Source organism: Primulina tabacum, chromosome 15, assembly GCF_025594145.1.
Source record: "Primulina tabacum isolate GXHZ01 chromosome 15, ASM2559414v2, whole genome shotgun sequence".
Classification (NCBI taxonomy): Eukaryota; Viridiplantae; Streptophyta; class Magnoliopsida; order Lamiales; family Gesneriaceae; genus Primulina; species Primulina tabacum.
This window is the reverse complement of record NC_134564.1, coordinates 30,212,705-30,240,697: the sequence shown is the minus strand read 5'-3', so window position 1 is coordinate 30,240,697 and position 27,993 is coordinate 30,212,705. Positions and strand designations below refer to the sequence as shown.

The window sequence follows — 27,993 nt, the reverse complement described above, 5'->3', positions numbered from 1 at the left end:
ATCTGGAAGTAAAGAAACTCTTTGTTATGAAACAACCGCATAGAATCCCCATCTAGAGTGATAACTGCAGCAATGAGCTTTCTTTTTGAATGGATGTCCTTATTAAGGAGCAACAAAGAAACACAAGGGTTGGGTACAAGGAATCACTCTTGCATATGGACACCACCCCCTATCGGTGCTGTCAGATGCAACATCGATGCAGCCTTCTTTGAAGACATAAAATCTGTTGGGTTAAGCATGGTGCTGTGAGATGATGTGGGAAGATTTCTTATGGCCCGAACAGCCCTCGTAAAGAGACTTTGATGTGCCAAAGAAGAGAAGCAATAGGCCTATTGGAAGCCCTTTCTTGGCTCCGCAACCTAGATTATTCAAACATCATCTTCGAGGTGCACGCGAAAGATAGTATATCATGCCATGAAGGAAACAAATGCTGATACTACTGAGTTTGGAGGCATCATGAATCTGTGTAGAGACATTGTAGCTACGAACTCATATTTTTTTGTTCACTTTATCTGTAATCAAGCAAAAGAGATTGTTCATGTATTAGCTGAGCATTCTCATTTTTATGTTAGTCCCTTTGTTTGATTGAATACGCCATCGTGTATTAGTAACCTTATCAGTTCGTACTAAAGCTAATTATACTTCTGAATGATTTTTTCGTAAACAATAAGATTTAAGTTTTTTGCTTTTACGAAAAAAAATTAGAACATTATATATATATATATATATATATATATATGAGTATTCTAATTCACACACAGAAAAACCAGGCGACCATTACTTAATAGCTCATGTTTCTTGACAACTTTAGCAAGTTATTTCAGGCACAAAGGTACAAGATGAGCCCATAAGATCCATATCACCCATAAATGTCCTAAAGTTCGAGCAAAGTTAGTTTGCCTCCTAAACTTCAGACAACAAGATCCACTGTGCTTGAAGAGCAAACCCTACTTCTACAATGAAACAACAGCTAGCTACGAGCATGTTACTGCTCTTTCCAAATCCGGCCTGTAACCCTGAGCTTCAGTTCTTTCCTGTCTCCACCAGAGAAAAATAGTGCCATGTTACGTTGAATGATCAGCCCATCAAAACTATCGCGTACCTTTCGATGGCAGTCTCGAATACTTCTTGGCACTCCTTGCCATATCGCTTTCCTCCCATTTCCTCCAACCTCAAGACTGTAGCTATAGTTTTTTGCGTCGTTGTCATCGCCCATGAACCGCAAAAATGCTATATACACAGGTGCCATTCCAAGCTGAAATGCTTCAAAATGCAGGCAGAAATACTGCCCAAAACAACTGAAAACCTGGGTAGACAAAACGAGGAAAATATAAGCATGTGAACTGGAATATTTGATCATACACAGAAACCGATCTAAAAAGTAAGTTAGGGTAAAATGACTTGAACTATCTAACATTGAGACTAGAACTGCAATCGAGGACTACCTGAAGGTACATTTAACATTAAAGAAGCAACAAGATATCAAAAGTAAGACTAGTGGAGGCGAAATAATAATACCAGGAAAAAAATCAGTCATGATGGTGGCATTTGGTTGTTGCTTTAGCCCAAATCAATTCAACTCAATTCAAAACTTGACAGCGATTATTTCTAATATTTCTGAGATATTATTCAGATATGATTCTAAAATGTTATACAATATGCAATAAAGTGATATACTGAAAAAGATGAAACAAATAAACGATGCTAGTATGAAAGAAAAAGAGAAGAAATATGCCATTATGTAATAATTGTGACTTAATTAGTAACTTGAAGTGCAAGATAATGATTTGATTGAACATTTTCTAAAATAATATTTGAGAGAAGTTTTTAAAATATATGGGCAAAATTATGAATTTTTAGTTCACGTCAGAAGTACCCAAATAGAGGCGTATGTCTATGATAAAACATAGGCTGCTAAAAAGTCCATCCCCAATTTTACACTTAAAAGAACAGTGCCAAGCAACATCTCTACAAATTAGCGAGCGCCTGATATTACCATCATACAAGGTTCTAAAATTCGCTAGGCGCTAGCCGGGCACCAGACCAGCTCCAAGAGCCTAGGCCGCCTAGGCGCTACTAGACGGATTCCACGGTATCAAGAGACTTGTAATGGTTCAATAATTTTCAGCCCAAACTTTGTTAAAATCCAATTGACACTTGGTTTATTCCTTCTGCTTCTTCTGCTCAGGATAATAGGTACAAGAGAAATTAAAATAAAGAAAAAAATTACTTTTATGGTCTGATTCGATTTTCTTATGTGAGTAGAAATAAGCAGACAAAGATGAGAGTGGTGTGCTAGGAAAAGCGCAAGCCAACAAATCGTGGTTTCAATTGGGTTTTCAACCAAAAAATTAAAAGCAGAAACCTATAATTCTTTCTTATGTCATGTATTGGTTTAATTGGGCTTTCAAAAATTAAAAGCCCAAAACAAAAATCCCAAAAAAACTCGAAACTCCTAGGACCGCCTAGGCCTACCTATACCCGCTTAGGACCGCCTAGACCCACCCTTGCCTCCTAGGATGTCCGCCTAGCACCTTTTCAGTGCGGTCGAGCTAGGCAACAATTTTAGAACAATGTCATCATAAATCAAATAATAAATGAAGCGGCAACAAGAAAAATTTAATCACCGTGAGCATCCAAGTGGCATTCTCGACCTCATGCGGATTTGATTTGACGTAGCGATGGTTAAAAGTACTGCCATTATGCATATCAACTTTGTGATCATCTTTTAAGTGGTTCACGAGAAATGGAATATCACCAATAACTGAGCATTCTGAGCCCGCATAAGGACAATTGTAAGGTCTAAAAGTGCATTGGGATTCATGTTTAAGCTTGCTGTAGTAAGGATAGATTCCTACACACCCGTAATCTTGATATTTACATGGAAGCTCGAGGGATGCAGCCACCTTCTCCAATGCAAGGCATCTGATGTTACCAAGTTCATGCCTGCAAGTAGGGCAACGGTTGTGAACCCTTGGTTTGCAACCAGAACACAATGTGTGACCGTTGGAACACTGCAGCAACAAAATGGCAGGCATTGATTACAAAAACCCGGGGACCAAGAAATATTAAAAGCACTAACAACATAAAAACGGTGTGTGTGTGTGTGTAATGGTTGTTTCATCATCATGTTTGAAGTGTTTCTTCTTTCCAGGTTCTTAATAAGAAAAAGATTCACCCTCAACCCTATCCACATCCCACAACACACCCAAAACCAAACAGACGAAACACAGTTTCACATACTCTAGCCCACCTATTTTATGTGGCAAGCCTAACCCGTTTTGACATCTTCATGCTATTCCCATTAATGGCAAGATCTGCCAGATTTTGTTGTGATGAAAATAGTCATCTTCGTGTCATTAAATATACATATAAGTATCTAAGATATAATGAAAATCGGTGGCAAATCCAGAATTTTGCAGATGGCACTGAGTCTACAGACAGAGGTATAAGAAAGTGACAAAAAAAACCGATGTCACAAATCTCATACTTTTATAATTTCAGATAGAAGATTGATGTACCTGATAAATGGGTGGGTACATAGCATTTAAGCAAACTGGACATTCCAGCAGCTCCCGGACACTACTTGAGGCTGTTACATCAGATTTTGTAGCAGTTTGACCACTTTCATTGACAAGTTCTCCAACATCCAATGTGTCCTTGTTTTGGGGTGGATCAATGACCTCAGGATTACTTCTCAAGTCATCATAATAAGATGCTCCACTTGCCATTGGAAGCAAAGATGATCAGTACGTACACAAGCCTGTAAATTGATAGAAATAAACCAAATGTAAGACATTACATGAAGTCATGAAAATAACACATTTAGCCTAAAAAAATCATTCGTCTACGAATATTGACACTTGTTTGCACTAGTTATACAGGCACAGAGGGTTTATACCTAATGCAGCTGGGTCCAGTGTTCTGTCAATGATAAAGCACTTCGCGATCTATAATCCTTTGCCTTTTACAGGCAATCTAATTGTATAACATTGTCGAATAATGTTGGGGAACCTGCATTTTCTTATAATGAAGATGGAAACCAAGTTGCCTGCTGCCTCCATAAACGCAACTGCGTTTGACAAACCATCCAACAAACAAATACTCCATTCAACAAAAAATATTGCATATGAAGTATTTCAAATACAGGCACATAAGAAAAGTTCAAGGACTGGCACAATCAAAATTTAAAGCACAGTTTGTAGTATTTGATCACAAAGTTGAAGACCCTTTGGTGTCTAAACCCCGCACCTGCTCATTATAACAACCCAACAGTGCTCTCTCGGTTCGACAAAAAGAAAACAAATGTTTTTAAAAACTACATTTAATCCTTTATTTAAGAGAAAGGATAAAAACTAGGATGTACTGGAAATAACATCTCCCAAGGACTTTTGGCATCTACTACCAAAATAGTAGAATTTCACATCTAAAGGACAATTTACTAACCACGAAAATTCCTAAATCCTGAAACATAGCAAACCCAACTTTTCTCAGCATATAAAAGATCTTGTTTTCCCGCATTTTGTATTAATAATTGACATGGAAGTATAATTTATCAATTTATTCGTAAATACCCAAAAAATGCACGTGAAAGGGCTTCTTAAGCAAACCCATGAACAAAAAAATTTTGAAAAAAAAAACGCACACTGCAAAGTAAATGACCACAGATATAAAAGGTTTCATTCAAAAGATCACTTAATCCAAAAAAAGGTGTAAACTTTACCCCCATCCCCAACCACGCGAACAACCAGCCAAAAAGGGGGGAGAATCATTTGAGACCAGAAATTGAAAAAAAAAATAGCGTGAAAGAAGCAAAAAATATCAAATGAAGAAATAAAAAATCCACATCGATGGATTACCTCTAACGAACCACTGCTTGGAATCAAAAACTCATCCGAAGAGGAGGGAAACAAAACAAGGGTTTTGCTTAATCTACCAAATATTAATCCAATTACTTTGAAATTGGCGAAAATACCAAGAGGAGAAAGTCAGTGTGTTGGCCCGGTTAGTATACAGAGGATGGTACAAGAACATTAAAATTAAGAAAAAATGAAAAATACGCGAACCGAAGGATTTTGTTTGTATGTTTGAGATGTAAATGAGAGGAAATTTTAGTGGGGTGTATTCAGTGATGAAATTTAATGATATTTTTAAAATGATAGATATATTTGATTAATTTTTATTAATTTTTTCATAATTTTTAATGGACTTTTGTGGATTTTTTAGAATATTTTTGTAGACATTTACAAATTTTTTTTATTGATGGTACCAATTTTGTATTTTTATAAATAGATATTTTTAAAATTTCTTTTAACTAGTAATTATTTGACATAAATAACATCTTTATTTTGAAATAAATTTTATAATTTAAATAAATTTAATTATTTAAAAAATAAATATATTTAATATATGAAAAAAAAACACTATTCAATTTAACAAAATCAAAATTTGAATCCTATTTCCGTTCAATATACATGAATAATTAATCAATAAAATTTTAATTTATGATCATGTATAAAAATTTGAATATATAAAACAAATTTTTATATCAATATCGGTAAATAACAAATCAAAACAGCATGAAATTTGATAAATTTTAAGTAGTCTTTATGAAAAAAAAAAATCTAAGGTTTGTTATTATCGATATGATCAATGTCACTTCACATTCTATTTGTTATAGCATCTCTCCATGCATTTATATTTGCTCGTTGTTATTATTGAGTGTCAAAGATTTGATCAAAGTTGTTATCTTCGTAAACTTGTTCTGATGAAGCTTGTGGAACTTATTCTTTGGTTCAACTAGAAATTAATCAGATCGACACTCTTTCCGAAGAAAATTGTGCAATCCAGCACAAGCCAATACAAGCTCCGCATGTGTTGTATATGGAAATGGAGGAGTGATTTTAAATATTTTGAGCCGCGATGTAAATATACCAAACATTCTCTCAATAACGTTTCTCAAATAGGCATGACGAAAATTGAACAGCTCTTTTGCATCTTCAGTGTGACGTTCTTGGCCAGTGAATTCTTGGAGATGATAACGAACACCTCTCAAAGGAGCCCAAAATTGACGTCGACTTGTATATTTACAATCCACTAAAAAAAATTATCTATCGAACATATTTGTAGAATCAAGTCACCAATAGATAACATATATAATCTTGGGAAATTACAAAATTTTAAAATAAGTAGCATAAAGAACAAAAAAATATCTTGTAACACCTTAAGCCCATTATTTCTTCATAAATTATTTGTCAGCAATGTTTGAATCATGGGCAATTAATTTTATTATTTTTAACTCAAAGACTCTTATCTTAAAATAATCCTCTCATACTTTGTCTTTAGCAGTGATTTTTTTTGTCACAGAATCTCATCCAAAACCAGAGTTATGACGTATAAGCTTACAATAATTGTTGTTTGAATCATTTTAAACGACTTTGATATTGTGTAATATTCTTTTCATATCCAAGGTTTTCGTTCAGAGCATGAAGTATTTCTTGGTCTACTGTTTTTTTGTTAAATATTAATTGATATCGGAAGCATACCGATTCTTTTTCCCCTAATATCCCTCCTCTACACTAATCGTATTCTTATGGCAAAAACATAAGAAAATAAAAGTTCAAATACAAAATTAGATGGAGAAATTATTACTCGAACATAAATATTATAATTTATGTAAAAATTATTATCCAAATTTATGTAATCAATTTTTTAATTGTTGAATAATTGGTCTGAGAAAATATAGAAATCGAAATAGATTATGTTTTTAAAAAATCGAAAGTCAGATGTACATACTTCCCCATATCACATTATAAGCAAAAATTTAGAGCACGCACATAAACAAACAGAAATAAACAACGAACGGGGAAAAAGAGACATGGAAATCATAATGTTTTTTGTAATCAAATCAATGATAATTCAAGAAAGGAATCGTGCCTCCGAAATTCGAGGAACCCTCGACTTGTCTTTAGAGAGGAGAAAACATAGTCTTTGAACGAGGAATAGATATATATGAGTGATAATGATATTTTGTTTGATTCAAGAAAAGAATTGTACCTCTGAAATTCAAGGACCCTCAACTTGTCTTTAGAGAGAAGAAAAACGCGGTTTTGAATGAAAAAGAGATATATATGGGTGATAATGATATTTTGTTTGATTAAAAGTATACCAAAATATCTAGGGTGAGTAGATGACGATTTTTGAGTTTCTAAAGTTGTACATATAGTTTTAAGGTTTGTATGTAAAGAATTATATTAAAATAATTGTAAATCTATATAAATATAGGGTACTATAGATTTTTAAAAATTCAAGTTTGAATACCTCTAGATTTTTTAAAACTCTAGAAAAATATAATTTTGATACCACTATAATTTTATAGAGTTTATAAAAGTCTATGATCAATACCTCTAAACTTTTAAGCTCTACAAAAAAGTCAATAAAAGTAGTTAAATTTCTAAGATTTAATACACACCACTTAATTCAAATTAAAGTTGTCACGAGTGGATTTCATTTTGAAATAGATAAATCAAATAAGTATATACAAGTATTTACCATTTTTTTGTAATTTATTAAATTAAATAAATATTTTAAATAAAGATAAAAATAACTATTTGGAAAAAAAATTATCTAGAAATTAACTACAATAAATTTTTGCAGAAAAAATATAACAACGTTATTATTATTTATTATAATGTTTTCTGATACTTAAAAAATATTAGAAATCAACAGTCTAATTAAACTGTTTGTCAATATATCTAAAAAAATTACTCGAAGTAGAAAAATAAATAAATTTACCTTAATCAGTTCGACTAATTCTCATGTGAGGTTGTCTCATAGATCAATATTAATGAGGCGGATTGATTCGATTCATATATTGAGTAAAAAATAGTAATTTTGACATGAAATAATTTTTTATGAGATAAGTCGGGTATAAGATCCGTCTCATAAATTGACTCACGGTCTCATGAGAGTTTTTATGAATTAGTTTTAATATTTTATTATATTTAATAAAAGAAAATTGTATAAAATACATTGTATGTTTATATCATTATTTTTTAAAATGATTTGAGGACTTATTAGGTATTTTAGGAATAAAGAAAAAAATATGAAGTGTATTTTTTAAAAAAAAATTGACTATAAATAACAATATCTTAATTTTTTATTTAATAATATCATTTAATTTCAGTGACAATTTTGGATTTTGTGTTATTTTTATATATTTAATTCTCCATACTCTCTAAAATATTAAATAAACTGTAAAATTTTTATATAATATTATGTTTTTCGATTTTTTAGTAAAAAATGTCATAGTGAATTTTTTGTATATTGGCTATATATACATCGATATTATTATTATTATTGAATTAGAACTTTATTCTAAATATTTTTTAAAATATTCAAAAAATAATTATAAATTTTAATCAAAGTTTTCATCTAATAAATGATTTTTTATTTTCTGAAAATAATTAATTATTTTTTAAAATTTTGATAGACAAATAATATATGAATTTTAATTTCATTTTCTAATATTTTTTATTAATAACAATTTCACTCAGTCGATAAATCAAGTACATTAGTAAATAATTCAATTTGACGACAATATTGTTATTTTTAATTGAATATGATTTCAAATGCTATAAAAAAATTTATATAATAATTAAATATATTCATTATATCAATAGTTTATGGAATGATATATTTTCGAGTTTGGAACAAAATTTTGCTTTTGAGATCTAATTGTGATCATTCTCTCAATATAAAAAAAAGATATTAATTTATGCAAAGTTTCCTTTACTATTGTTCAACCAATAAATAAATAAAATGGCAGAATCATTTTAAATTTAAGTAATTTATGCGTGTGAGTGCATGTTCCTAATTTGAGTTGTTTTTTTTTTTTTTACTACATCTATAAATAAACTGTAAATACCATTTCCATATTGTGTATCATCATTTTTATGAAAAGAATAAAAAAATTCAAATATAACATTTTACATGAAATTTTATGACAAAGCAATGATGTTTCTGGTTTCATACAAAAGTTTAATGTGATTAAAACCAGTATACATCAAAAGTTATAGCTGATAGTAACATTGCATCTTAAATATTTTAAATCGTATAACAGCTCAAATACCATATTTCGATTACTCTACCAACATGAACAATTATTTTGCGCTCCAACAACCTCTATCCCAATAATTGTACTCTTTCAATGAGAATCGAACATGTAACATTGTCTCTGATACAAATCGTAGGATCGAATGTTTATCATTTTACCAAAAATTATATCTAGTGGTGTAACTCAAATCTTTTTAACCATATAAACGTTCAAGCATCACGTTTCGATTGCTCTAACAGTAGAGACAATTATTGTACCAAATAATATAGATATATATATATAATGTGATTCCTCCTTCAGCAGTCAAGTTTCTCAATTTGTTTTGCTATATATATAGGATTCCTCCACTCTGAGCCACTAATATGTACAAACAAATTATGGGAGAGGTGACAAAACAAATTGACAAATTTGACTGCTGAAGGAGGAATCCTGCATTTGAACGTGTGGAAGTGTTCTTGTTTTATTTGTAAGATGGATTTTTCTTCTAGAATTGGTGAATAAGTTGGTTCTTTTTAGAAATATAGAGTTAAAAATCGGGTTTTTTTAAAAAAATAATTTAATTTTTAAAATTAATTTGAAAAATAATTTTAAAAAAAAGGTTTGCAAAACTACCACAATCCGCGTTTACGAAGCGCGGACGCTGCTCACGTCCGTGCTTCGTAAGCACGGACGCTACACACGTGGAGTCACGTCCGCGCGACGGAATATTTAGCGACGGAATATATAAAAAAAACTGTCGCGGATTCAAAGCTAAAATTGAATCCGTGACGGTTTTCGACAACCGTCGCTAAAATTGATTCAGCGACGGTTTATTAACCGACGGTTTAGTAACCGTCGCTAAAATGAGATCAGCGACGGTTTTATTTGCTATTCCGAAATTTTGGAATTTTCACTTACGTCGTACATTGCATGCTACGAAAAACTATTTTTGTTGTTGTGAAGACATAGAAAAAAACAGACAAAAATTCATCACGAAATAAGTTTTTTCAGGAACCTCTACTATTCAGACTGGTTTTTTCAGGAACCTCTACTATTCAACATAGAAAAAAACAGACAAGAAAGTCAGTCATCCCTGAATCACTGAAAAAACCAGGTTGAATAGTAGAGGTTCCTGAAAAAACTTTTTTCATGATGAATTTTTGTCTGTTTTTTTCTCTGTCTTCACTACTACAAAAATAGTTTTTCGCAGCGCGCAAAATCATTTTCCGCAGCTCATATTGTATGCTGCAAAGATGGAAGCCGTTGAAAGTTCAAGATTATCCGCAGCGTACATATGCATGCTGTTAATACTATTATCTGCGGCGTGCCGTTAATACAATTATCCGTAACGTGCAATGTACGACGTTAAAGGAAATTCCAAAATTTCGGAATTCGCGACGGTTATGAGCCGTCGCTAATTCCATGTTAGCGACGGTATATACCGTCGCTAAAATAGCGACAGTTAACAAACCGTCGCGGATTCAATTTTAGCGACGGTTTTTTTATATATTCCGTCGCTAAATATTCCGTCGTGCGAACGTAGCTCCACGTGTGCAGAGTCCGCACTTACGATGCAGAGACGCTGCTCCACTTGAGCAGCGTCCGCGCTTCGTAAACGCGGATTGTGGTAGTTTTGCAAACCTGTTTTTTTAAAATTATTTTTGAAATTAATTTTAAAAATTAAATTATTTTTTAAAAAAACCCTTAAAAATCTAATTATTTTCACCGACTTGTACGAACTCAGCTTTCATTTATTTTCAATACATTTTTCCTGTTTGTACATCAATAATGTCAATTAAACATATATACATTTATTTGTTTTCTTAAAAGTATTCTAAAATAAACATCATTCAACATATTATTTGATAGATATGTGAACACAATAAACATGCATTCAAAACTAAAGCCGTACACTTATTTTTATTTTACATATAATAAGATTCAGTGAGATGATATTTCGTGGAAGATGTCCAATGTAGTTCAACGAATCTAAGGGAAGTCACGTCATTTTTTCATATGACATAAAATATTGTGTAATGTATTGATAATCTATTAACTATTTCGCGGTTCGGTCGACCCTACCCCTGCGGGCACTGCCTGCAGGGGTCGATCCAACGGCTCGGATTTTTTCGAGCCAATTTTTTTTTTTTACAGGGAAGTGGGCCCGGATCACTCATGTGGAGTGATCCGGGCCGTTCATTGCCCGTGCAGGCACTGCACGGGTAGGTTGAAACAAACCCTATTTCGCGACGTTCTCGCCCAATCCATCGAAATATTCGTCTTTTTACCAAAATGATCCTATATTTTGCTTTCCCAATATAAATCCATAAGGTATTCATAGAAAGTTAGACAGCACACCAAAACAATTTTTTAGGACACAAAAAAGCAATGCTACCCAACAATATTGCAGACTAAATATAAATCTAAATTTTAATTATTTTTACCATTTATTAAAAGTATGTTATTGATTTTTTTTATTTATTAATTTTATGAGATGAATATTCAACTTGATTTAATTCATAAAAAATATCATTTTTATATCAAAAAATTAATTTTCATGATAATTATTGATCTGATCAATCTATCGTAACATCTTTATTTTATATATAAAACCGTTACTTATAAGCTTTTGTTTACGGATACAATGTTTTTATTCTAATTATAATAATAACATAATTTATATTTATTCTTCTATTTCACTGTCAGAATATTTATTTATCTAAGCTTCTAAAACGATGAATATTTCACACTATCAAAAACCCTAACTCAGTGAGCTATATTTTCGATTCGTTAATCTGGAAATCAGGTTCCATTTCCCGCTCTTTTCCTACAGAAAATTATGCCCGACATTCATTCGCTCGTGAATGAATTCATTGTCAAGCTCAAGAAACGGTAAGATTTGTCCCCTCGGCAAAGTTATAGGCTATGTGATTTCATTTGATATAATTGACTTGTTTTGTTTATGTTTTGTGGTGTGCTTGTTGCGATTAACCGCAGAAAAGTTGAAGGTTCGAAAGCATGTGCAAAATTAACTGCGGAACTGCTCCGTTCATTCATATCACAGCAGAGACTGCCGCAACGTAACGAGTCTGGGGCTCTCATTGAGGTCGTGAAATCGGTCGGAGAGGAACTTATTGCTGCCAACCCTGTAGGTATGTAAATGACTACTTAGAGTTGATTTTATTGGACAAGGTGTTAATGTTTCTTTGTTTTTTATTAGTTTTATTTGTTAAATGATGCTCGTGTCTATAATTTTGATGCTCAGTAATATAAAAACTAAGTAAAGCTTATAGTTTGGTATTGGTTTTACTCGACATTGATATGAAATAGAAAGACTTTTTTTTCTTTTGTTAATTTTCAAAGCACCTGTACATGTACAATTCAGCTATAACGAAGCATATTGACGAAGTATAATCTGTAACTGTTATAGAAGTTTGTGGATTAGTCCCAATATATAGTACATTTTACCCTCTCAGTCACTTAGCGATGTCTATATTTCTTTAAAAACGTAATGGAATGTTTGCCAGCTTCCGATTAATTCCTACGACAAAGGCTTGATGAAATTGTGAAAGTTTGGATAAGTTGAGACATGGAGAAAATGAACGAAGGAAAAAGGATTCTAAACTTCTTTCTTGTTATAGAGAATGGTACTCTTTCCAGATCCAACATTGAATTTATTCGCAATAATTATTGATGAACTTGCCATCATTATCTAGTTGATAGTATTCCTAGCTGTGAGAGCCTGTACTCTGGAGGCTGGAGGGGAAGGCAAGTCTTTTTTTAATATATTTTTGGTGGATTATTTACTTTAGGATGGATTCGTAACAGCGAGGCACAAATAGTTTCTTGATGTAAACCTCTTGCAATGTTCTTGATTCAATTGTTTCAGTCACATACAAAAGCAATGAATCGGTTCTAATTTTAATTTAACATTATTCCTGTCTAAATACCGATGAAGGATTATTTATCAGGTAGCTGCAACATATTTGGACTTAACCATTACAAGGGTTTTTCAATTCATATATGAGATGAATGAAGATTTTACAACTTAATCAATCTTGAAAAACCTCTCATACAAACCTTTTTTACTAAAGATTGCAAAGGAAACCATTTATTGTTTGTGAATTACTTGAAACTTGCATTTATTTTCGCGTTTAAAGCAATTTCTTTTCCTCTCAAGTGTTTTATGTTGAAGATCTTGATGGTTCTGGATTATACTGATTTCAGAGTTAGCTGTTGGCAATGTTGTACGGCGTGTTCTACATATTATACGCGAGGAAAATCTTTCTCTAACTACTGCTGCTGTCGGCGGGTTAAGTTTGTCAGCTGAAAGTGATGATGAAGATGATGTGCATGATGATTATCCAGCACTTTCAGCTACCATGGTAGCTGCTGCTGCAAGAAGCGCTCTAAGGCCACCTTCACTGCAGACTCTGCTCGAGGATGTGCCCAATGCAATTGCTGTGCCTTATACATATTCTTCTGGCGGTGATTCTGAAGGAAAAAGCAAATGTATATCTATCTCCTCTCATATTATATGGTTTTTCATTATCAGATACGTGCCATGATACATTGTTGTTAACGAAATTTTATTGTCATAATAAGATTTGGCCATTAGTTTTTCCATCAAAATGTTTTTAATAATGCTCTGAAAGGAATTCTAATCTTCCTGTCGGACATAAGATGATACTGCAGCAGCATAATTTTTGTATCAAATACCTTTGTTGTCAGAGTTGATCAGTATTGTCCTCTTTCTTTCAGCGGCTGATAAAAATTCAGTGACTCGGAAGCTCAAGCATAATGTTATCGAGGCAGTCAATGAACTCATTCAAGAAATTTCCACTTGCCATGAACAGATTGCTGAACAAGCAGTGGAACATATACATCAAAAGTATGTTCCTTAAATCATTTTAAAGGAGCAGTTTATGTCACTTTGTACTTTCTTATTTTTTTCAATCATAAAGGACTTCCGCAATCATCTCATACTATTGAAGTGTCTGTTTAATTATATATGGTTTATAATGCCTTATGGTCCCACAACATTTCCATAAAATGAAACATCTACGTAAGTAGTGTGAGATAAATTTTGAATAGGTAGCTTCCATATGTCATACTTAATTGATAGTGGTCTCTACCTGTACTTTTTTTGTAAGTGATTCATGTGTGTGACATACCATGGAAAATTGATTTTGGTTTCTTTACTGGTGGTGTAGACTGTTTATTAATCATTTAAGGACAAGAAATCGATTTTTTAGTGATCTAATGTATGTATAGGCATTGGATTAAGATGGTTGTTTTTCTTATGTAATATTGTGAGCTTTGAGTTCATCCATGGTAAACTTTGGTGCATCATTTCTTTCTATTAAAATGTAATACAAAGTACTTGACTTAACCATATACAGTTCTCAGGATCTGTTATTTATTTACCCCTTAAGAACCAATTTTTTTAATCTAAACTGTTATTCAATATCATGAAATATGAAATGTTGATACTGCATTTTTTTAAATGAGAAACAGTGGCATTCCAGCTCTTACTACTACTTACCAATGCTAGATTGTGGCATTTAGTTTTCCTCTCAATCTCTTTATGCTTGTTCCTCTCCATGATTTCCTTTCCAAGTTCCTATTAAACATGGAATGCTGAATTTAGGAGTGTAAATCTTATCTTCAGCCCAGTTTTTAACCTTTTATAAGAGATTATGATTGTTGCAATTCATGTCGAACTGTCAACCATAAACTGGTTGACAAACTGGCAATTGTCTGCCCATTTGCTTTGGCCCCTAAGATTCTTGTTTTTTTCCTTTTTATCGTAGAAACTATGATTAGTTAATTTGAACGAACATTTATGTTTTTTGCTTTTATCATGTTTCAGTGAGGTGATCATGACTCTAGGAAGTTCAAGGACAGTAATGGAGTTCCTGTGTGCTGCAAAAGAGAAAAAGAGGTCATTCCGTGTTTTTGTTGCAGAGGGTGCTCCGAGGTTAAATATGAATATCTCCCATCATGTGACTCATGTCAAAAGTAGTTCGGTTTTAGGCTGTCTTTTCCCTTTCCCAATGCCAATTTTTCTTCACATATATTTTCATTTCAGATATCAGGGACACGATCTTGCAAAAGAACTGGCTACAAGAGGGCTACAAACTACAGTTATTACTGATTCTGCTGTTTTTGCTATGATTTCTCGAGTCAACATGGTGTGTTACAGTTTCAGCAAGAGAGTTTATAGTTTCTTCATTCTGCTTTTACTTCAAGTTTCTTCATTTGCAGGTTATAGTTGGAGCACATGCTGTCATGGCCAATGGTGGGATTATAGTTCCTGTGGGGTTGAATATGTTGGCCCTAGCTGCTCAAAGGCATGCTATCCCTTTTGTTGTGCTTGCTGGGATTCACAAGGTATAGTGTTGCAAAGCCTATCTTCTGAATACTCTGATTTATTTGTTTGGATTTATTTCAGTCTACTTTATTTGTTAATGTTACGTGTCATATGAGAGGCTTCCTTGTTTAGATTTCAATCCATAACTCTCTTAAAGCTTCCAAATTACTAACACGTTGAGTAATTTAAACAGAAGATTGACCTCCTTTGCTTTGTAATTTCTTATGAATTTGTAATGAATTTTCATGATAATCTCAGGTGGAGCTGTGGCTTTATCATAGAGAGTTTAGAAATCGGTCTTTGCAATCCACTTTGTCAACTTCTATCATGCAACTATAAGATTTACCCATGATTGATTGTTTGTGACTAGAAACATCTTACCCAATGTTAGTAAACTTTGTTCTTTGCTTTTAAATGCAAGGGTTTACTATTAGAAATATGTGTGCACGCACAAGATGTCCTTATATTTCGTGGCCCACAATACTTTTGGCCAATTCGACATTGGATCTAGTTTCAATGCATTGACTCAGACAGAGGCAAGGAAAACATCTTGTATTAAATGTAAAGCTGGGTCCGATACCATTTAGATTTGAGAATTTGTGGTTGAATTGTAAAAGTTTTAAATCAGCAATATCATCTTGGTGGAGCAATATGGATGTGAGGGTTACAACTTTGAGGAAACTTAGGTGTAAAAAGTGATCTTATGAAATGGAATAAAAAGGTTTTTGGAGATGTAGGTGTGAGATATGTGGTGTTAGAAAATAAAATTCGACAGTTGGATGAGCAAGCTAATGAGGATTGGTGGACAAATGAGTTAGTAGAGAGATGAGGGAAGCTAAATGTGCACCAGGAGAGCTTATGTGACGTAGGATTCAGATGGATAATCAAAAGACGAAAGTTAAGTGGTTGAGATAAGGAGATCGAAACACAAAATTCTTTCATTCTTTGCTAAATCATCGTAGAAGCAAATCAACTATCAATAAATTGGAATTGGTTGATCGATTGGTAACCTCAGATGGTGTGCAGATCGAGTCTACCATAGTAAAATTCTCCAGTAATTTATATATTAAATATGATGTGGGGAGTAGTTGCATAAGAGCGGAATGGTGCCCTATTGATGGTGAGCTTGGATTATAATTGGAGATACCTTTTTCTGCGGATGAGATTAAAAGAGCAGTATTCGAGAGTGACGAATCAAAGGCTCAACCCAGATGGTTTTACAATGGAATTTTATCAGCAATGTTGGGATACTGTAAAAAAAGATATGCTGAAGGTTTTTAAAGAATTCTTTAAGGGGATGTTATAAATGATATCACCAATGAGACATATCTGTTTGATCTCGAAGAAACAAGATGATGTTAAGGTAAAAGATTTCAGGCCTATCAGTTTGACAACCAGCTTGTATAAAATTATTGCTAAAGTCTTGTCAGTAAGATTGAAGAAGGTTTTAAACAACACAATAGTAGAGACTCAATTTTCTTTTATCGAAGTGAGAAATTTTAGATTGTTATCTTGTAGCTGATGAAGTGGTGAAGGAGTGTAGATGTAAAAAAATGATTTAAAGTTGATTTTGAGAAAGCGTATGATAACGTCGATTGGAGCTATTTGGATTTTGTTTCACCAAAAAAAAGTTTGGAGAGAGATGGAGAAAATGGATTAAGAGAAGCTTTTCGATTGTTTCATTCTCAGTCCTTATCAATGGTAGACCAAGGGGTAAATTTAAGGGTGATAAAAGTTTAAGACAAGGTGATCCGCTTTCCCGTTTCCTATTTAATCTGGTAGTAGATGTGTTGGGTAGATGATTGATAAGGCCAAGGCAATGAATCTTATCCGGGTACTGCAATGGATAGAAAGTACAGATTTCACACATCCAATTTGCGGATGATACTTTGTTCTTTGTCAATAATTATCGCCATGTGTGTTTTCTGGTGGAGATATCGAACTCATTATGTCAAATGTCAGGACTAAAGATCAATATGGAAAAGAGCATTGTAGGACCTTAATTGTGTAGAAGGGGAAGTTGAAGGGTTAGCCACAGAGATTGGATGTGGAAGGGAGAATTGTCCCATCAGATATTTAGGGGTACCACTAGGTTTTCATATGGTTGTGTGGGATCAAGTCTGTAAACCGAAAGAAAAAAGGGGTTTGGGTATTGGAAACATTTGTCTAAGGAATAGGGCATTTATGAGAAAATAGTGGTGGAGGTGTTCTGTTGAGGAGGAACCGCTATGAAAGAAAGATATTGTGAGCAAATGCGGGTTACAAGATAATGGTCGAGACGCATGTTTAGACAAATATGGTACATTTAGAAGTCATTGGAAGTTTGTTTCGAGAATTTATCCGGCTTTTCACCAGTTTGTGAGGGCAGTGGCTAGAGGGGGTAATAAGGTCTGATTTTGGGAGGATAGGTGATGGGGCGATATTTCTTTTGAGGATCTTTTTCCTATTTTATTTCAGTTATATTCGGTTCATAATAAACTCATTTTTCGTTGTGCTCTCCAAGCCAGTTCATAATAAACCCCATTTCTCGTTTTGCCCAGGTGAAGGATTTTTCCTCCTTTTCTCTATCTTGCGAGTTGGGGCTTACGTTTACAGAGGGCTGAGGACGAGGAAGTGGATGAGTTGAGCTATTTGTTAGGATCTTTAGAGAGGGTCATATTGGTTGAGGAGTTGATGATATTAGAGTTTGGGACTGGGGTCCTTCAGGTGTTTTCTCAGTTAAATCCTTCTATGAGTCTTTCTTTCCGATCAATGGGTTTCCTTTATTTCCACTCTTTCATGTCATTTGGAAAGTTCCGATCCCACCAAATATTCAAGTCTTCTCGTAGATCTCGGTGCTTGGTAAACTGCCTACTTGTGAGATGGTGCAGAAGAAGTGACCTTTGTGTGCTTTGTGTCTGAATTGGTGTGATGTGTCAGAATGAGGTGGAGTCTCAGGATCATCTATTTATTCATTGTTCCTTCACGAGTTGTCTTGGGTTTAGAGCTTTGGAGGAGATGAGTTTGCTTTGAGTAGCTTCAAGATCTTTGCACTAGCTATTTTCAAGAGATATTGGACGCGACCTTGGTAGAAGGGGTATAATTTTTTGGAAAGTAATACTTCATTGTATTTGTTGCTCTATATGATTAGAACTGAATAGACTGATTTTTGACATTTTAGAAGAGTCGATTGAAAAGTGTTGAGACGAGATTAAGATTTAGGCATATAACTGGATTGGGAAGAGATTAAGAACTTTTCGGTTTCTTACTTAGTTAAATTGGAGTTATATATGTTGTTGATTTGAGCGGAACTTTTGTTTTTTTATTTCTTTCTATGCAGATAAGTTGTTTGTTGTTTGTTGTTTGTATTTATTACTTTCCATTAATGAATATATTATAGTTTCTTATAAAGAAAAAATAAAGAGAAGAAATTTAATATAGAACAAAATATAGAAGCTACCGTAGCAAATTGGAGGGGTTGCAAGGTGTAAAATTTTGGGATGATTTTTGGGATGTCGGCTCTGCACATTTCATTTATACAGTGTCACATAATATTTATATTGATTGACATTATTATTAGGCCATTGGCTTTAAATATACATGAAAAGTGAGGAAGTACCTTGAAAGGTTCGTACTGTTCTAGTTCCATCTATTAGACTTCTTTTATCCAAATGCAAAACATTGTACTAAGTATTTCAGGATGCACTTGCTTCATCATAATTTTTTTATTGACTACAGCTGTGTCCTCTATACCCTCATAAACCAGAGGTCCTACTGAATGAGTTAAAGTCTCCATCCGAGCTTCTGGACTTCGGAGAATTTTCGGATTGTTTGGATTTTGGGAGTGGCACTGGTTCACCTCTACTTCACATTGTCAATCCTGCATTTGATTACGTGCCACCAAATCTTGTTAGCTTGTTTATAACAGATATGTAAGTTCATCTTATTTGATATTCTGTACTTGGAGAAACTAGCATACCAATTAAATCGTAAAGAGTTGCTAATTGAAATAAGAAACTAATTAGTGGTAATGATTGAGATTTAAATTATGTAAACATGGTGATTTTGATGGCTTAGCTTAGGAAGGACAGATTCTTTGTTAACGGAGAGTGGCGATGGCAGAACTTGGCCACACAATTAACTTACTTTATCTTTTATACTTGGAGGCATGGAAAGCATGTGCTCCGTTGTCTGCTAAGGGTTGTGAATATAACTGTTCTGGATGCAGTAGATAGAGTATGGCAAGTCTTCAATAGAGCTCCACTAAATACTTACCTAAAATCACTTTAAGAATGGATTTCATAAAGACAGTGTGGTGAAATTGATATAGTATAAATTCATGTGCCCTTTGTAAAGTTTTTGTTACCGCATGTTCTTATTTATGCTTGTTTTTCACAGTGGTGGGCACAACCCTTCATACATGCACCAGCTCATGGCTGAATATTACTCTGTTGATGATTTAGTTGTGCGAGGGAAATCAGCTTCTTGAAGTCTTTTAATCTCCTTGTTTTGAGAACTTGTTGGTAAGTCTTTATTCTATTTTAATTATGTCAAACACAGAATCATTCAAGCTATGGAATAAAAAAGATGAAAATTATCTAGTCTAGCAACAAGTAAATCATAATTGTATAAAAATTGTTCTATTGTGATAATTTGATGACAAATCAGTACTAAACAAATTTTCCAAATTTATCTCCCTTGGCTTGCAAATTTACGAGTTTAGTTGGCCTTTCCAAGTGCCTAGCGGAAAACATCGGATGCCTTGGGGGTATACTTTTTGCATGCGCATATGCACAATGATGGACCCACTTTGGACATATGTTTCTCTCTAATTTGGGATCCCGTGTGTAGATTGCTATTATATATTACATGAATGATAATTGGCTCGTTTTTTTGATTGTTAAAAGAATATCTCACAAAATTTTAAATGATGACCCAGCTGGACTATTGTTCACTAAGAAGTCAAACTGTTCGAGTCATCTAGATTGAACCCGATTGTAGATTGCTATTATATATTATTTTTGCAGGCTAAAATAATTTCCAAGGGTCATTAAATTGATTTAGATAGTAGCTAAAAAAAAACCATAGATGGTACAATAATATTATCGAGTTAATATGTTTTTCTGTAATCGATCATATGAGTTATTTACAATATAAATAAGACCTCAAAATTTCATATAACCATCGACAGAATTGTCTGAAAATGTAAAATGTTATTACAAGTCAAATCAAAGTAGAATCACATTACATGTTTAAAATTTTTCCTTAATTGCAGTTGAGAATGTGCTTAGTGTATATTTACTCTTAATATCTTTCTTTCATTCTATTATAGATACTGTAATTATGATACATAGAAAAGATTTGAAGAAATCAACTGCTTCGAATAATTGTGTGGATTTTTGGATTCGTTGCATTGGAAAAACAATTTCATGTCTTATAAATCATCAAACAGTTTGTTTTTGCAAGATAGATTACCTCCTGTAATTTTTAATATGTAACCATTTTTTTTTATTTTTGAGAAATATTAATTTATTTTTCCCATGCTTGTGTTTGTGTCCTGGCTCTACCCCTGCATCCATACTCTCTCTGCGAGCAAGCTTGATCATGCATACCCTGCTACATTTGCTAGTTTTAGCATGAAGTTTTGAGTATCCTGAAGACACCATTGTCTTTTTATTTCATGTTTCTATTGATTCAAGTCAATGGTGGCATGATCTTAAACCCTTTGTTTTGTGTTTTCTGTTGAAAACATGAAGGGAACCACATATAGGAAAGGATTAGGTGTTCTAGCAAAATAAATGTATATGCTTATGCAGACTTTTGGGTTTGATTTAGTTAGATCTTCTTATGGGCTTCCTGTAATGGCAGTATGTTTGGATAGAGGACGAAACATACTAAGGTGATTGGTGTAAGCAAAGACCTATGGGAGTCGTGGGACAACAGCTTGATGAAACTACGGGCTGGTGATATCGAAAACAGTGATCAGGAGGATCTTTCCATTAGGGTTTTATAAGTTGCTCTTTTTGTGTGGATCTGTTCAACAAGTATTTAATGATCATATGAACAAAAATCATTTACTTTTAGTGTGATGGTTTATCTGTAAGGAATGGGCTCTTTTATACTGTTTTAGCATGTCAATAACGAACTACTAGAATGCTTCAGACCAAAAATTGCAGCAAGGAAAGGAGATAAGAGAGAGGAATAAAAAAGATGAGAACGAATAATGTAGTGGGCAGGGTTGAAGAAATCCTCGCAAGAAATGTTAACTCTCGAAAATGTTAGGCTCTTTTTGGGTGGATGATTCTGCTCTAACTGAGAAGGTAATAAACGTGTTTACCTTTTAGGCTTCTTGTACTTGGAAAGGATTGAGTCCAGCTACTGAATCACTTATAATGAATTAATTATTTACCGTAACTGGAGATGCATTCCCTCAATTTTGGAACTTGAAGAAGTTTAAATCTTCTGAAAGCACCAAGATGCTTGTGAAAAATTTCTTATTTCTTTCCTAGATCTCTACCTTCTACCCTTGCTTCTTGATCAAAGTGATTTTTGGTATCATGCTTTTAACAGCAACATTAACAGCTTATTCCATGATGTGACTGTACTCTGTATATGTTGGACCCTGTCCAATGAGGTATAAACTTAGATCGATGGTTAGGTCTAACTAGAAACCCAGGCGGGAGGCTGGATTTAACAAGCCGTTGTAGGCTCTAATAAACAGACTAAATTTACTGGTTGAATTATGTGACATGGTGGTGGTCCTTGTCTTATTCTTCTCTCGTTCTCTATATTCCCAAACTATCAGGATGTCAATGGACTGAGGTTAGCATTTTTGGGATAATGGAATTTCTCATCAGTGAATAACTTACTATCTATTTTAAAGTTTTTGGCATATTGCTAATCCTCCGGCACCCACTGATGCTAAAAATTTACGCATTTTAAATTTTTATACGATATGGATAAAGCCTATTATTTAGTTGCTTGTTTCCCTCTGCCAGGGTCACCCAGATATCAGTGAACTTGAAACGACAATTTTGTATTCAATTTGGTGCGTGGAACAAACAAGATCGAGCTTGAGGTATTGGCTACTCTTTGGAAACAGCTAATATGTGGAGCAAGAGTGCAGACTGTAGAGGAAAGAACCAATGATAGATGGTATGTTTGGGTTATGTTTTGTCCAGTACGAAGTGAATGGTGAGATCAATTGTTAAAATTTTATAGGTGGGTCTAATCCTTTTAAGTAAAGGAGCCTTTCTTGTATGACGGTCGTGTCAAGAATTGTACGAACACATTAAACATGTGGAATATTTACAGCATTTTGCTTACAGGAATCGTGCGTACTGTCTCTCACTGAAAGGGGGATGTATAGCTTGTGGGAGTTGTGTTTGCCGTTTTTTTTTATAGCAGTGAAACTCGAATTTGTTTGAGTTCTCTTTTGAGAATGGTAGAGTTGATTAATTAATAATATGTCTAGTTTCGGGCAGGGTGGATTATTTATTAAATGCAAATTTCTTTGTCGAGACATTTTTTTTCTTTTTTTTTTTTCTTTTGTGTGGTAGAACTCGTTAGTGAGAAGATGAGGAGGAAATGGTTTTAGACTCTCATTGGAAATCGTGTTCTATTACTGTTGAAGTCTGGTAGTCGATATTTGACCGGATACCCATTTCGTTCAAAAGTTGAGAAAAATATACTGTTTGTTTTGACTTGAGGATATTATATCAAGGTATCGTTGTCTCAATTTTTTTATTTTTATGTTAATCTCATACATTTGGAATTAATTATGATAATTGAATTTATATTGAAGTTGATGCCTCAATCATAGCATTTCATTAACCCAAAAAAACCATTTTATAAGGAAATGTTTTCCCGAAAATTCCCCAGAAGTTTCCCTACGGAAAAATGTTGAGGGCATTTAGCTATTGTTTCATTGAGTTGTCACAACTTGGACATTATTTTGTTGATAATATTTAGTTATAAATTTATAAAATATGTTGAAAGATGTATATTCTATACAACATAACATGATTAATTCTATGAAATTATGATATAGAATAATGATTCGTAGAGAAAAAAAAGTAGTAAGAAAAATGATTATTCTATACATCAGGAATAGTTGCAGTGGTAACTGAATGTGAGAGATGATCCGATGGGTTTGATTCGCGCTGAAGAATACACCCGTCAATGATTAGCCTTCCTCTCCTATGAAGCAGGCAAAGTTGCCATTGTATATATAATGGGTTTCTAAGTTTTCGGGCTACTGGGCCTGAAAAACATGGTCAGATAACATTTGGATCGATAAATTTTAAATATATTTAATGTATTTTTGTTATTTTAAATAATCAAATCATGATTTCAATTTTATCTTTTAAATGTTTTTATAGTGTTAATCACGATGATTTTCAAAGTCGCCTAATAATCATGTCATTTGAAATACATTATATTTTTTGTAACTAAAATGTAAATAAGTAAATTATGAAATTAAGATTTGATATACGATAAATAATAAAATTATAATCAAAATCAATTCCACTGATTTTGAAACATCTCCCCAAATGCAACCGAAGTAATTAGTTTAAAATACACCAAAAATCAAATATTGATGTCATATCAAATTCATTTCACTAATGAAATACATATCTTCAAATCAAATCCTTCTACAGATACTATTATTTGTTCGTATTTGTTTTGATATTTTAAACATCAACGGCAACATCAATGTCATATTATTATTTTTTAAAACAAATAAAACCTATGAGGACGTAAATATACTTTATTTTATAAATATTTTCTTCCTTTTAGGATCGATGGTGGATTTAACTAAGATTTGTCTTGTTTTTATCGTCGATTGAAAATAAATGTTTGATCCAAGAATTTATTTTTGTTAATCTCGAATTCTTTGTTTTTTGTGCATCAATCGATAAATTACTTAAGTCGGATAACTTTTTCTTGAATAAAGTGTGTATATATATATATATATATATATAAATATGCATGTATAGATATATTAAAACACGAATTTAAATTATCTTCGGATATTTGAATGAGTTTTTTGTTTTAAATATAAGAGTTCTTTTATTATTATTGTTATTATTATTATTATAAGGTAGACAAATTAATATTTAGTACCCTTATACCCGGGGACGGAGCCACAAAATGGAGGTTCGGAGGACAAAAAAACTAAAAATTATAGAGGGCAAAAACAAATATTAAGAGGAAATGTGAAAAAAGTTAATATAATTAATTTTAGACCCATAATCAATGAAATTAAAAAATTGAGGGGGAGCCGTCGTCACATCCAGTCGAGAATGCCATTTAGTTGACCTGCACGCCCCCTGCTTATGCCGTTTATTTAAATCTACTTTAATAACATTCAAACCACGTACGTACATGTAACTTGCCAATTAATATTTCCAAAATCAAAATAAATTCAAAGGCGTTACCGCCAACATTCAATGTAGTGAATCAACAGCAGTATAAATTCAACGAAATATTGCAGGGAAAAGGGCACATATAGTATCGATTGCAACTAAGGATTTTATTAATTAAGAACTAAAAATAAATGGCTACCTTAATTTTCCCTGATCAACCTTGTCCTGTTGCAGATGCTGAAGCTCTTAGAAAAGCTTGCCAAGGTAATGGATCGAATATCATTGTTTTTCTCTTCCCAATTGTTTTAATTAATTCTATTCATCTGTCATTCTACAAATCTAAAGTCTTGGTTTGGCCATCTATGTATGAAATTTTAAGGTTTCTATTTAAAAAAAGTTCATTAATAATTATTTCTTTATGGGTTTTTTTGAGAGAGGGTTTTTGGATAAAAATTGTGAATAAGTAGTACAGATTAGCCCAAGAATATATATATATATATATATATATATATATATATATATCCATCAAGCGTGTCCATCTATGTGTCCACCACTGAGGTGACATTCATCCTATGCTTCATCGCATCTAAAAGGAGACTACAATCTCAGCTATGAGCATAAAAGTGGACACGGTATGTGTACATATATATATATATATATATATATATATATATATATATATCCATCAACCGTGTCCATCTATGTGTCCACCACTGAGGTGACACTCATCCTATGCTTCATACCTGCATATTGCATGCATATACGTATAAATACTTGTGCATATGTATAATGTGGGGATTGCATGCCCGGTTAAAAGTTACATTCATAATGCATGCCTAAAAAAGGAGAGCAAAACCATAATCTAAAATCAATTATATTTTGGATGTATTAATAAATTCACATACATGCCCAAATCATTTGACAGGGTGGGGAACCGATGAGAAAGCAATAATTTCAATTCTGGGACATAGAAATGAGACCCAAAGAAAGCTGATAAGACAAGCCTACGAGGATTTGTACCACGAGGATCTCGTCAAAACCCTAGAATCTGAGCTTTCTGGCGATTTTGAGGTACTTAATCTTTTCTACATTTTGAACATCCATTTTGTTCTAAATAATATTTAATCGAACTGGATAAATTTATGAAGTATGCGATTGGATTTCGATTTTAACCGAAATCTTATTTTTCGCTTTTTTTTTTCTTTCTATGTTTTATTTATTTAAAGTGAGAAGTTGCACATCTTTAGATGGATTAAGTTGATATTGTTTCTTCAGAAATTAGATAATAATAAGTATTTTATACAAAAATTGAACACATCTTGCTCTTGAATGATGATTTTGATTCAGTACGGTTTGATTTTACCATTCAATCTTTCGTTTTACGCTAGAAAAAAATTACATATATGACAACTTATTGTAATCTCTAAACCACGAATCAAAACCTGACGTTTCAGTTTCCGTTTTATACCCAGATTTTTTCAAATTTGATGATCATGATATCAGATTGGTTGATTGGTTTTTAGTCCATAGTTAGTAGTTCAAAACATTTATTTAGTTTTTACTAATTTTATATAATAATGTAATAATGATCGAATATTTATATATGTTTTAGAAAGCTGTATATAGATGGATATTGGATCCACAAGATCGTGATGCTGTATTATTACATGCTGCCATCAAGAAATCACCGGTCCTTGACTACCGTGTGATTGTCGAAATCGCATGCATTCGATCACCCGAAGAGCTTTTAGCTATCAAACGAGCCTACCGAATTCGCTTCAAGCATTCCTTGGAGGAAGACTTGGCGCAACACACTACTGCCCACATTCGTCAGGTAGGCATAACAATTGATTTAGTATCAAGATTTCGAGTGGAGATTGTGAATTTGACTTCACTAATATTGTTTTTTGCCAATTTTTTTTCCTTCTTTTTTGGTAGTTTTTGGTTGGTTTGGTGAGTATATACAGGTACAATGGTGATGAAATCAATGAAAGGCTAGCAAATTCTGAGGCTCAAATTCTCCAAAATGCTATCAAGGAGAAGGCATTTCATGATGAAGAAGTTGTGAGAATCATAACCACAAGAAGTAAAAATCAGGTTTTGGCAACTCTAAATCAATTCAAAGATGATCATGGTTCATCAATAACTAAGGTAAAAACATGCGACGAATTAACTTAAATTCAATGACATTACATATAAAAAAAATATTAAATTTACATTAAATTTGCAAATATAATGTTATAATTTTCTGTATTTTAATGTTTTAGCGTTTGAGAGACGACCCATCCAGCGATTACTTGTCTGCATTACGTACTGCAATTCGGTGCATTAGTGATCATCAAAAGTACTATGAAAAGGTAAATAATTCATAATTCTCAACTGACTTTTCACTTGTATTTAGTTTCAGGTTTTTTACACATCTATTTATGTTTAAATTATAAATACATATGATCAAGATTTGAAGATATGATCAAATATTATAACTTTAGGTAATTTGGAAAGCCTTAAACACAGTCGGGACGGATGAGGAGTCGCTCAGTCGAGTTGTAGTCTCATCGGCTGAGAAAGATTTGAAGGAGATAAAGGATCTTTTTCATAAGAGAAATAGTGTAACTCTTGAGCATGCAGTGGCAAAGGATACTTCTGGGGACTACAAAGCATTCATTCTCGCTTTGCTAGGAAATGATTAGCATTTTTTTAGTCACAATATCTTGAAAACTATCCATGATCACTTTGAACTCTTGTTTATGATTCAGGCATTATCGATGTTTTGTTTTGATCCAAAAGACTTGGTCTATGTTACTTTGTTATGATCCTAAGATTTGGATTTAAATAGATAAATGATCCTAATTTAAATACTCAGAGCAGAAATATTTCTTTATCATAATTTCAGAAAATTAGTGTTTCATACGCGCTTTTAAATTATACGCACATGTTCGTCTCGAATTTCAGGGAAAATGATTTTTTTGGTCCCCTTACTTGTACAATATTAGGTTTTGGTACACAAATTTCTAATTTTCGATTATTTTTGTTGATAACGTGACAAGACAATAATTTTCAATGTCACGTCAGTATTTTTCGATGTCATGTCAGTATTTTTCAGTGTCACATCAACATTTTCGGCGTCGCATAAGCCATTCGTAGCTAATGTGCGCGCCTTGAGATATTTGAATGCGAAT

General features: G+C 33.0%; 3 protein-coding genes across 6 annotated transcripts; 2 read left to right on the top strand and 1 right to left on the bottom strand.

The window, feature by feature from the left end:
* Positions 1-773: 773 nt before the first annotated feature.
* Positions 774-5,036, bottom strand: LOC142527460 (E3 ubiquitin-protein ligase DIS1-like). Of its 2 annotated transcripts, XM_075632276.1 has the most exons (5): positions 4,860-5,036; positions 3,902-4,072; positions 3,522-3,763; positions 2,628-3,014; positions 774-1,306 (listed from the first exon to the last, which is right to left on the bottom strand). In XM_075632276.1, exons 3-5 carry the CDS (start codon positions 3,729-3,731, stop codon positions 986-988), a joined length of 918 nt encoding a protein of 305 aa, XP_075488391.1. In that variant the 5' UTR covers positions 3,732-3,763; positions 3,902-4,072; positions 4,860-5,036; the 3' UTR covers positions 774-985. The 2 variants fall into 2 exon arrangements, with proteins under 2 accessions (XP_075488391.1, XP_075488390.1); XM_075632275.1 differs by lacking the exon at positions 3,902-4,072 and having other exon boundaries at positions 4,860-5,034.
* A 6,775-nt stretch (positions 5,037-11,811) lies between these two features.
* Positions 11,812-22,773, top strand: LOC142526749 (uncharacterized). 3 transcript variants are annotated; one of them, XR_012815344.1, is made up of 11 exons: positions 11,812-11,986; positions 12,092-12,246; positions 13,322-13,606; positions 13,856-13,985; positions 14,967-15,074; positions 15,186-15,288; positions 15,362-15,487; positions 19,185-19,378; positions 19,845-19,969; positions 21,315-21,766; positions 22,445-22,773. XR_012815344.1 is itself a non-coding variant. In XM_075631319.1 (10 exons), the coding sequence occupies exons 1-9, from the start codon at positions 11,934-11,936 to the stop codon at positions 19,933-19,935; spliced, it is 1,245 nt and encodes a 414-aa protein (XP_075487434.1). In that variant the 5' UTR covers positions 11,812-11,933; the 3' UTR covers positions 19,936-19,969; positions 22,445-22,773. The 3 variants fall into 3 exon arrangements, 2 of the variants coding, with proteins under 2 accessions (XP_075487434.1, XP_075487435.1); XM_075631319.1 differs by lacking the exon at positions 21,315-21,766; XM_075631320.1 differs by lacking the exon at positions 21,315-21,766 and having other exon boundaries at positions 22,424-22,773.
* Positions 22,774-24,921: 2,148 nt separating this feature from the next.
* LOC142527246 (annexin-like protein RJ4) lies at positions 24,922-27,652 on the top strand. Its single transcript, XM_075631988.1, has 6 exons — positions 24,922-25,078; positions 25,740-25,885; positions 26,427-26,648; positions 26,753-26,965; positions 27,082-27,171; positions 27,304-27,652. The coding sequence occupies exons 1-6, from the start codon at positions 25,006-25,008 to the stop codon at positions 27,502-27,504; spliced, it is 945 nt and encodes a 314-aa protein (XP_075488103.1). The 5' UTR covers positions 24,922-25,005; the 3' UTR covers positions 27,505-27,652.
* The last annotated feature ends 341 nt before the right edge of the window (positions 27,653-27,993 follow it).